General features: G+C 33.9%; 1 protein-coding gene across 5 annotated transcripts in view; it reads left to right on the plus strand.

Moving 5' to 3' along the window:
* LOC135127548 (glutamate receptor ionotropic, kainate 2-like) overlaps nt 1–10,951 on the plus strand; it is a 193,332-nt gene extending 182,381 nt beyond the window's left edge. For 4 of the 5 annotated variants that reach the window (XM_064053999.1, XM_064054001.1, XM_064054000.1 and 1 more), the window contains 5 exons: nt 28–285; nt 5,294–5,491; nt 5,675–6,166; nt 10,244–10,486; nt 10,607–10,951. In XM_064053999.1, the coding sequence (XP_063910069.1) occupies nt 28–285; nt 5,294–5,491; nt 5,675–6,166; nt 10,244–10,486; nt 10,607–10,699 (1,284 nt within the window). In that variant the 3' untranslated portion in view covers nt 10,700–10,951. The remainder of the gene's footprint in view (nt 1–27; nt 286–5,293; nt 5,492–5,674; nt 6,167–10,243; nt 10,487–10,606) is intronic. The other variant, XM_064054002.1, reaches the window with a different exon arrangement.
* Nucleotides 10,952–11,185: the final 234 nt, after the last annotated feature.

Consider the following 11,185-nt stretch of genomic DNA (forward strand, 5'->3'; position numbering starts at 1 on the left):
TTTGTTTTTATTTTTCCTCATTTGAAGGTGCCCACCAGCCAGCAAACGCGGCTGTTTTCGTTCATGAACCCCCTGGCGATGGACATCTGGCTGTACGTGCTGTCGGCGTACGTGCTGGTCTCCATCACCATGTTCGTGGTGGCGCGGTTCTCGCCCTACGAGTGGCACAACCCCCATCCCTGCGACATGGAGAACGAGCTCGTCGAGAACCAGTTCTCGCTGGCCAACTCGTTCTGGTTCACGATCGGGACGCTGATGCAGCAAGGCTCCGACCTCAACCCGAAGGTACCATGTTGATAAGCACTCGTGACTGCGTGCATCACAAACCACACTCCTTGGTACCCGCATGTTAAATAAGCACCTGTCCACTGCCCATTTCATCACATTCACACGTGCCGACACGAGGTGCTTATTCAACATGGTGTCTTCGGACGGCCGAGACGCTGCCGGGCTGGGTGGCGGTGGAGTGGCTTGTGATCCACGCATCATAAGTGGAGAGATTTTGAATCAAATATACGTTTTTTTTCATTATTATTATTATTTGTAATGCGCTACTTAGGTTGGATTACACTGCTTTTTCTGACTTAAAATTTACTAGTTACTACTAAAATTTTGAAAATACTTCCATTCATTTTGAGGTATTTTAAAAATTAATACTTCAGATCTATTCCGCCTGTCAAGATCTATCTGCCAGAATTGTTTATGGATTTTTAGACAACTTTACCAAGAGATCAGTTTTTCAAAAAAAAAAAACCCTTGTTTGGACTTTTTGAGTTTTTCCGAAACACCGTTGAAAATTACCAAAAAAAAATCACTTTGTTAATTGTGATCTCCAGAAGCTTTTTCCGGATTCGTTTCTCAGAAAATTCTTATAATTTTTCTAGAATCACCAAAGTAAAATATGTATGTCAAATTTTGAGATATTTTGAAAACAGGATTTTGAACTCAAATATTTCAAAAACCAATCGCGCTATCACTTTTGGATTCTTTTATCTGATAGACGCTGCATTACCAAGTGACCATGATTTTTTTCACAATTTTTAACGTTTTAGTTTTTCCGGTGTTGCGTTAAATAATTTCCACACCAAAAAGCTAGGATTGCTCCGGATTTTTCGACTTTCCCCTACAACTGTTATCCGGAAACATCAGTACTATAGATTTTTTTATTCAACTTGTCGGAATCTATCTCTCAGAATTTTTTGTGGATTTTTAGACAATTTTACTAAAATCTCAATTTTTCAAAAAAACCCTTGTTTGAAATTTTTTACTTCCTCCGAAACACCGCTGAAAATTACCAAAAAAAATTTTGTCTTACTTTTATTCTCCAGATTCTTTGTCCGGCTTCATTTCTTCCAAAATTCCTACCATTTTTCCAGAATTCCCAAACTGAAATGTGGCAAATTTTGAGATATTTTAAAAATACGATTTTGAACTCAAATATTTCAAAAACCACATTCCGTATCAGCTTTGGATTATAGTCTCTGAGAGAAGTTGCATTACTGCGTAACCGTGATTTTTTTCATAATTTTTGGCCGTCTAGTTTTCCCGGAGTTGCGTTAAATATCTTCTTTAAAAAAAAAAAAAACACCACGATTGCTACAGATTTTTCGACTTTCCTCTCCAGCTGTAATCCGGCAACATCAATACTATAGATTTTTTAATTCAGTTCGTTGTGATCTATTTCCGAGAATTTTTGTGGATTTTTAAACAACTTTGCCAAAAACTCAATTTTTCGAAAAAACCCTTGCATAAAATTTTTTGCCTTTTCTGGAACGCGGCTGAAAGTTGCCAAAAAAAAAAATTTTGTTGATTTTCACCTCCAAGAGCTTTTTATAATTTCATTTCGTCGAAAATTCCTAATATTTTTCCAGAATCGCCAAAATGAAATGTGGCAAATTTTGAGATACTATTTTAAAAAAGTAACTTTGAACTCAGATATTTCAAAAACCAATCTCGCTATCAACTTCGGATTATTTTCTCTGGTAGACGCTGCATTACTAAGTAACCATGATTTTTTTTTCACAATTTTTGACTATTCAGTTTTTTCGGTGTTGCCTTAAATAACTTCTTTACAAAAATGCTAGGATTGCTCCAGATTTTTCGATTTTCCCCTGCAATTGTTATCCGGAAACATCAATACTGTAGATTTTTTTATTCAACTTGTCAGGAATTTTTTGTGGATTTTTTGACAATTTTACTAAAATCTCAATTTTTCAAAAAACCTCTTTGAAATTTTTTACTAAAAAAAAATATTTTGTTACTTTTAACCTCCCGAATCTATTTCCGGCTTCATTTCTTCCAAAATTCTTACTGTTTTTCGAGAATTCCCAAACTGAAATGTGGCAAATTTTTACTTATTTTAAAACTACGATTTTGAACTCAAATATTTCAAAAACCAATTGCCGTATCAACTTCGGATTATTTTCCCTGTTTGACATTGAACTATTACCTAACCACGATTTTTTTCACGATTTTTGACCATCCCGTTTTTTCGGAATTGCGTTAAATATGTTTTTTGCAAAAATGTCACGGATTACTCCGGATTTATCGACTTTCCCCTGCAACAATATTCCGGGAACATCAATACTATAGATTTTTTCATTCGGGTCGTTGAAGTCTATTTCGCAGAATTTTTTGTGGATTTTTAGACAACTTTACTAAATTTTCAATTTTTCGAAAAACTTTTTGCTCTAAATTTTTGCCTTTTTCCGAAACACCGTTGAAAATTACCAAATTCATTTTGTTAATTTTGGCCTCCCGAAGCTTTTTCAGGCTTCGTTTCGTGGAAAATGACTGCAATTTCTCCAGAACTACCAAACTGAAATGTGGCAAATTTTGACATACTTTAAAAATATAATTTTGGACTCAAATATTTCAAAAACCTCTCACTGACATTTTTTTACTGCAGAACGATGACTTTTTTCACAATTTTTGGCCATCCAATTTTTCCGGTGTTGCATTAAATATGTTCTTTACAAAAATGTCACAGTTGCCCCAAATTTCTCGACTTTGCCCTGCAATTCTGATCCGGGAACATCAGTACTATAGATTTTTTTTATTTAATTCGTCGAAATCTATTTCCCTCAATTTGTTTAAGGATTTTTAGACAACTTTACCAAAAGTTTAATCTTTCGAAAAACCCTTTCTTTCAAATTTTTGACTCTTTCCGGAACACTGTTGAATATTACGAAAAAAAAATCATTTTGTTAATTTTGACCTCTCGAAGCTTTTTCCAGATTCGTTTCTTAGAAAATTCTTACCATTTTTCAGAGTCAACTTTGGATTATTTTCCCTAATAGACGTTGAACTATTGTGTAACATGTAACCACCATATTTTTCACGATTTTTAACCATTCCGTTTTTCCGGCTTTGCCTTAAATATGGTCTTTACAAAAATGCTGATTGCTCCAGATTTTTCAACTTTCCTCTACAACTGTGATTCCGGCACATCAGTGCTATAGATTTTTTTATTCAGCTCCACGAGATCTATTTCCCAGAATTTTTTGTGGATTTTTATACAGTTTTACTAAAATCTCAATTTTTCGAAATACCCTTTTTAAAATTTTTGACTTTTCGCAATACCATTAAAAATAACCAAAAAAAATTATTTTATTAATTTTGACCTTCAGAAGCAAAAATGCGGATTCGTTTCTTAGAAAATTTTTACCATTTTTCCAGAATCACCGAAGTCAAATATGTCAAATTATGGGATATTTTGAAAATAGGATTTTGACTTCAAATATTTGAGAAACCAATTGTCGTATCAACTTCGGATTATTTTTCCTGAAAAACGTTGCATTACCAAGCAACAGTGATTTTTTTCATCATTTTTGGCCATCCAGATTTCCCGGATTGTTTATTCAGTTCGTCGAGGTCTACCTCGCAGATTTTTTTGTGGATTTTAAGACAACTTTGTCAAAAGCTCAATTTTTCGAAAAACTTTTTTCTGACATTTTTGACTTTCCGGAACAGTCGAAAATTACCAAAAAGAAATCATTTTGTTAGTTTTAACCAGCAGAAGCTTTTTTCCAGATTCATGTTCTCGAAAATTCCTTATCATTTTTCCAGAATCGCCAAAATGAAATGGGGCAAATTTTGAGATACTTATTTCAAAAATTTGACTTTAAACCCGAATATCTCGAAGACAAAATTCGTAAGAACCCAGTTTTTCTGAAGTCACGCTGACAAATTGTGATTTTCCTAATTTTAAGTCACTCACTGAAAATTCTGATCTTCTTAAAAATAATGTTTTACAATGTTGCAGTTATTTAAAAAAAAATCTCTCAGCCTTGAAATCTTTTCTCAAAACTGTTACAAGTAGCACACAAAAATCTTTAACAATGTTGAACAAACATGCAACTATTTAACACAAAAAAATTAAATTTTCCGCTTCAACCACCAATTAAAAGTGGCCACGTTCCGCGCATGCGCTTTCAGTTCCCCTAAAATTTCGCGCCGCCCTCTATGATTTACTCGTTTAAACTTTCCCGACACTTCAGTTTATTACACAGCCATAATACACCATATATTTCAGTAATACGCTACGAACACCTCTCTTCTTTTCAGATTTGTAATTTCGAGAGGATTTATTATCCTCTTATAGCGTATGTAGCTGCAGTAATTCAGCGCCGGATGAAAAGTAGCGATGCATTTTAAAATAATACCTCGTAAATCTTCAAGTAATAAAATTAAATTGCGATGCCAACCGGAATGCTACAATATGCATTATAATTGGATTCGGATCTCCACTGCCTTTATTTGCCTTCCGAGATGAATTTTTAAAAACTAGAAAATGTTAAAGTCTGGTTAAATAAATGTTGCATTGCGAGTGACGCATTTTATATGTCAGTTTTAATGAAAATGTTGAAAGTTGCGAATTTTGTTTACGCTTTGTTTGTGCTGATGCTCTGGAGCGTAAATTAGTTCCATTTCGGGAGTAATTTGTTTTTAATGTTTAATTAAATGCATAAAATTTTAATCACGTTGCATTCAACACTAGATGTGAATTACTGGTTGCCTATCTGTTATAATAATAATCGAAAAATTTTCCCGACGAGTAATCATTACAACTAAAATGAGTTCAGAAGCAACAAGTTACGTTTATGCAGATGTTTTTTCCCAAAAAATATTCCCGACAACGTCGTTGTTAAAAATAACGACTCATAAAGCTCACGGAAAAATCCAACCCAAAGTAGCGGCATTACGAAATAGCAAGCAGCTCCCGTATTTCTCTTCATTAAAAACCCCCGCACGACCCCCGAGATAATGCTTATAAATACACTCCATCCATCAGGCCACATCCACCCGAATTGTCGGGGGCATCTGGTGGTTCTTCACCCTCATAATAATCTCGTCGTACACCGCCAACCTGGCGGCCTTCCTCACCGTCGAGCGCATGATAACCCCCATCGAGAACGCCGAGGATCTGGCAGGCCAGACCGAAATCCCTTACGGAACGCTCGAAAGCGGCTCAACAATGACATTTTTCAGGGTAAGTGCCCCATTTCCACCCTCCAAGCCATAAACCGCCGCCTAAATATTTAAACCCGCTCCGTCCGCACACGCAGGCATCTTGATTCCAAGACAGGCCTTTGTGCACGGATAAACATTTGTCGAAAAACCGCACCGCAAAATTTAGCTAATTTATATAATGTATTTTATATGTTACGACTAGGACTCCATGATCGAAACGTACAAGAAGATGTGGCGCTTCATGGAGAACCGCAAGCCGTCGGTGTTCGTGCCCACGTACGAAGAGGGCATCCAGAAGGTCCTCGAGGGCAATTACGCGTTCCTGATGGAGTCCACCATGCTGGACTACATCGTGCAACGTGACTGCAATTTGACCCAGATCGGCGGCCTGCTGGATTCGAAGGGTTACGGAATTGCCACCCCGATGGGGAGTCCCTGGAGAGATAAGATATCGCTGGCTATACTCGAGTTACAGGAAAAGGGAGAGATTCAGATGTTGTACGACAAATGGTGGAAGAATACGGGGGAAACGTGCAGCAGGAACGACAAGGGAAAAGAGTCGAAGGCGAATTCGCTGGGGGTTGATAACATCGGGGGCGTTTTCGTCGTGCTGCTGTGCGGGCTGGCGTTCGCCGTGATCATCGCGATCTGCGAGTTCTGCTACAACTCGAAGAAGAACGCCATCACCGAGAAGGTACCTAATCGTACGAATCGTTATTTAAATAATTTTCTGGGGAGCGGGAAGGCGCGAGATAAGCCGTTTGTTGTAAAAAACAACAATTAATAAAAGCGGGCGGCGCCGAGGCAAACAGTTTAACGAAGTTTTCGGCACGGAAGAGATAAGAATTTAATAAAGGCGACTTTTTGTCACTTTGCGTCGCAGGAAAAAGGATATCCGACTAATTTTGCGGCCCTTCATTTAACATTTAACTTGCTTCAAGGGCTTTTATCGTCTACTTGAAATTCCATCAGCAACACAACATTGATGGCGTTTTAATTTGGCCTTTAGCAAGAAAATTGCATTATGTTCTTTCTTTTGTGCGTCAAGGACGCCGGGCTCCGGCTTCGGTCGAGGATACTCGAGAATCTGGCAATCAAGGCTCTAATTAAATTTTTAGTTCGAATTACTAGCGAGCTGATGAGAAAATGGAAGACTTTTCGCCGAATTAGGGCGTGTTGGTGAGATTATTTGTTAGTCATATTTTACTTTTCGAAGCACCGTAATCGAGTCCATCGGGCGACTTGCTACTTTCGTGTTTTCTCGACGTTTCAAAACTTGGTTAATTTTTTTATAAAATTAAATACACCTGCACTTGTGGTGTATGCATCCGTGTTGACTTTTCATACAGATTTTTGGAAAAAAAATTAAAATTGTATAACAAGATTTTGGAATTTAACTTCGAAAATCCAAAACCGAATACTGCATAGTTTCTAGAATTACTTATACAGGTGACAAAAAAAATAATGAATGAGACAATTTATTTTATTAATTAAATCAAGAACGACTCACTCCATTTTCCCAAAAATTTGGGAATACGGTACTGTTATTATTAGTATTACACTGCTTCCATCCAAATTGATCTACATGTCCTTGCAAAAATGTTGATGACATCATCACAAAATTTTGTAATGGAAAAACTCACTTGAAACAAACGCGTAGCATGCTTCTTTACATTTACTCAAAATTACATAATATACCCATCTTTATTTTAACTTTTAAGGGAAAAATAAAATTCGCAAAATCAAATTTATCTCCAATTTTTTGGTATTACAATTTTTCCTTTTTCCTTTTTCTTCGATTTTACAATTTTTTGATGGCATTTCGGTTTTTTTTATTTTCTTTAATTGTTCAATTTTTCCATTTTTCACTGTTTCGGTTTCATAATCTCTCACTGTTTCAGCTTTGATTTTTTTTTATTTCTCTACTTCCAAATTTTTCGATCTTTCGTTTCTTCAATCTTTCGATTTGCAGTTTTTCAATTTTGCAATTTTTCGATGTTAGAATCTTTCAGTTATTGATTTTCAGTTTCTCAATGTTTAATTTTTCGATTTTTCGTTTTTCGTTTCCTCGATTTTTCAGGTTTTTGATTTCCAATTTTTAAATTTTTCAAAGTTTTCATTTTATACTTTTTCGTTTTTTCATTTTTGATTTTTCAGTTTCACAATTTTGCAATTTTTCGATAATACAATTTTTCGTTTTTCGATTTTTCAGTTTCTTATTTTTTAATTTTTTGATTTTTATTTTTTATTTTCTTGATTTTTGTATTTTCATTTTCTCCATTTTGTATCACAATTTTTCGTTTTTTTGTTTCCTTTATGTTTTCAATGTTTTTTTTTTCAATTTCATAATTTTTCTTTCTTCGATTTTTCTTTAATTTCCAATATTTCGATTTTTCGATTTTGCACTTTTTCATTTTGTAAATTTCTCAATTTCGAAGCATTCGATTTTTCATTTCTTCAATTTTTCAGTTTTACAATTTTACAATTTTTCGATAATACAATTTTTCCTTTTTTAATTCGATTTTTCAAATTTTCGTTTCCTCAATTTTTTAATTTCTTGATTTTTATTTTTCATTTTCCCAATTTTTGTATTTTCATTTCTTTCATTTTGTATCGCAATTTTTGGGTTTTTCATTTTCTATATTTTTTCAATGCATTTTTCGATTTTTTCATTTTTCTTTGTTCGATTTTTCAAATTTTCAATCTTTGATTTTTCAATTCCCCAATTTCTCAATTTCTAAATTTTTCAATTTTACAATTTTTGGATTACCAATTATCCGATTTCTTTAATTTTCGGTATTTCGATTTTACAAAACATTTCGTTTCCTCGATTTTGCACTTTTTCCTTTTTTAAATTTCCCAATTTTTAATCTTTCGACTTTTCGTTTCTTCAAATTTTTCAACTTCGTGATTTCAAATTTTTAGATTTTTGAAAATTTTCATTTCATACTTTTCATTTTTGATTTTTCAATTTTACAATTTTGCAATTTTTCGGATTTTTTATTCGAAAGCTAAAAATCGAAAAACTAAAATATAACAAAGAACTAAAAATAGAAAAAACTGAAAAAACGAAAAATTACAAAATCGAAAAATTGCAAACCGCAGAACTGAAGAAAGGAAAAATTGAAACATTGAAAAACTAAAAATCGAGAAATTTAAAAATCCCAGAAAATTAATGAATCGAAAAATTGGAAAGAATAAAAAAAAATAATGGAAAACCCACAAATTGTGAAATCGAAAAATTTTAGAATCGTCAAAATAAAGTAGAACTGTCGAAAAACTGTGGCGTTGAAAAATCGAAAAAATTAAAAAGCGAAAAATGGAAAAATGGAATAAATGAAAAAGTTTTAAAATCCAATAATTAATGAAATTCCTAAATTACATTACATACATAAAATGGAAAATAAAAAAATTGCAAACAAAAATTGATGAAACGAAAAATTAAAAAATCTAAAAGTCGAAAAATAAAAAAAATTAAAACCGGGAAAACTGTAAATCGATAATTTGAAAAATCCAAAAATTGAAAAATTTCATAGAAAGAAAAATTATAAAATTTGAACACTGAAAAGCCGAAATGTTGAAAAAATAAAGAAAATAAAAAACCAAAACGAAAAATTACAAATCGAAAAAGTGAAGAAATGAAAATTTGAAAAATCGAAAAATTGAAAACTTGTAAAATTGCAAATCGAAAAATTGAAGAAATGAAAAACTCAAAAACTTCAAATTGGAAAAACAAAATATAAAATCGGAGCAATGAAAAATGGGAAAATTGTAAAAATAAAGAAAATAAAAAACCGAAACAAAAAACTGCAAATCGAAAATTTGAAGAAATAAAAAACTGACGAATGGAAAAATTGAAAAAGCAGAAATCGAAGAATTGAAAAGTCGAAAATTTTAAAAGTTTTAAAATCCAATAATTGAAAAATGGAAAAAATTCTGAAATCGTGAAATTGAAAAAGTGGTTGTGATTTTTAAATTATTATTAACATTATTATTACATATTTAAAATGAAAACTAGAAGAAATTGAAAAATCATGAAAGTGAAAAATCTAAAATTGAAAAAAAAAACAAAAATTACAAAATCAAAAAATTTTAAAATTCCACAGTGAAAAAACGAAAATCGGAACATTGAAAAACCGAAAAAAGAAAATAGAAAACCGAAAGAGAAAATTGCAAATCTAAAAGTTGAAGGCTGAATGAAAAATCTAAATACTGAAAGATCTAAAAATTTGGAAAATCGAAAAACTGATAAATTTAAACATGAAAAGTGAAAAAACAAATCTGAAAATTGAAGAAAGGAAAAGTTATAAAATCGCAACATTGGAAAATCGAAAAATAAAGAAAATAAAAAACCGAAAAAATTAATTTGAAAAATTAAAAATTTCACATTGAAAAAAGAAAAATGATAAAATCAGAACATTTAAAAACAGAAACATTGAAAAAATAAGAAAAATACATGATCATTTTCCGGGTTGGAATCGTGTAAATTGAGTTTTTGAAAAAATTTAAAATGAAAAAACAAAAAATTTTAAATCGGTACATCCAAAAATCCGAAAACTGTAAAAATTAAGAAAACCGAAACCGAAACAAAAAATTGAAAAATTCTCAAGTCGGAAAATGGAAAAACTGAAAAATTTAAACCTGAAACCCCGACGAATTGCAAATCGAAAAACAAAAAATGAAAATCTGAAGAATTGAAAAATGCAACCCAAAACATTTTTTTATTTTACATTTATTACCTTACGACCTTTTACGCCCTTTGCATTTTCAGCGCTCCGCCAGCGCCCCCCACCAGTCCCTCTGCTCGGAAATGGGTGGTGAGCTCTGCTTCGCCCTGCGATGTCGCGGCTCTCGACAAAGACCAGCCCTTCGCCGACAATGCTCGAAATGTTTGCCAGGAGCAACATACGTTCCGGCCATGCTGGATATACCACCCCATCCGCCGCAGCCCCCGACCCGGGCGCCGCCCACCAACGGTCTCTCGGCACATGTTTGCCCAGAAGACACGGCCCTGGTAAGAAAGCCTTACGAAACGCCGAATTTTATTCTTTCTGCTCGGAGAAGCAATCGCGTTAATCGGTGCAGCAAACGTGGCAAAATAATTTCGGCCTGTTTAATGTTTATTTTTTTCAAGAACGCTGAATTCTTCCAGCGCGACCGTCTCATGATCCCCCTGGAGCTCCAGCACCACATCCCGCACCCCCTGCGCCAAGAAATGGACAACTAATTGCATGAAGCCAGAGTAGAGTTACGTTAGATGGACCTAGTTTGATTAATCCTAATCTTGTGCAGTTTCGGACTTCAGCCTCCTAGACGCTAAGTTGTTCTCGTAGGCACTTTAGAGGACGTTTGACGTTTCGTGCATGAAGTCGTCGATCCTCCGTCCTTTCCACGACTCCTTGCGCCAAACCTCGGGACTCAAATCCCGCTCTTCAAATATGTAAATAAGCACGTATTTTCATGTGATGAGTGTTTCAGAAATAAAGTGTATAACTGTAGTTGTTTTGTTCTCCCCACCCCCGAAGCCAATGAGCTACAACAACAACAACAACATCTCCACCTTGACTTTTCTCAACGGTGTCTCCGATTACACTGACACGGTACACTTATTAAAAGTGAAAGCAGAACACTCCTACGTAACTCCGATTCTGGTTCACCGTCACATAATAATAAAATAACTGCAACAAACACATTACGTCGCTCCGAAAACAAT

This window comes from Zophobas morio, unplaced genomic scaffold, assembly GCF_036711695.1.
Source record: "Zophobas morio isolate AGI-343-1 ecotype UQ-CSIRO unplaced genomic scaffold, CSIRO_AGI_Zmor_V1 ptg000012l, whole genome shotgun sequence".
Classification (NCBI taxonomy): Eukaryota; Metazoa; Arthropoda; class Insecta; order Coleoptera; family Tenebrionidae; genus Zophobas; species Zophobas morio.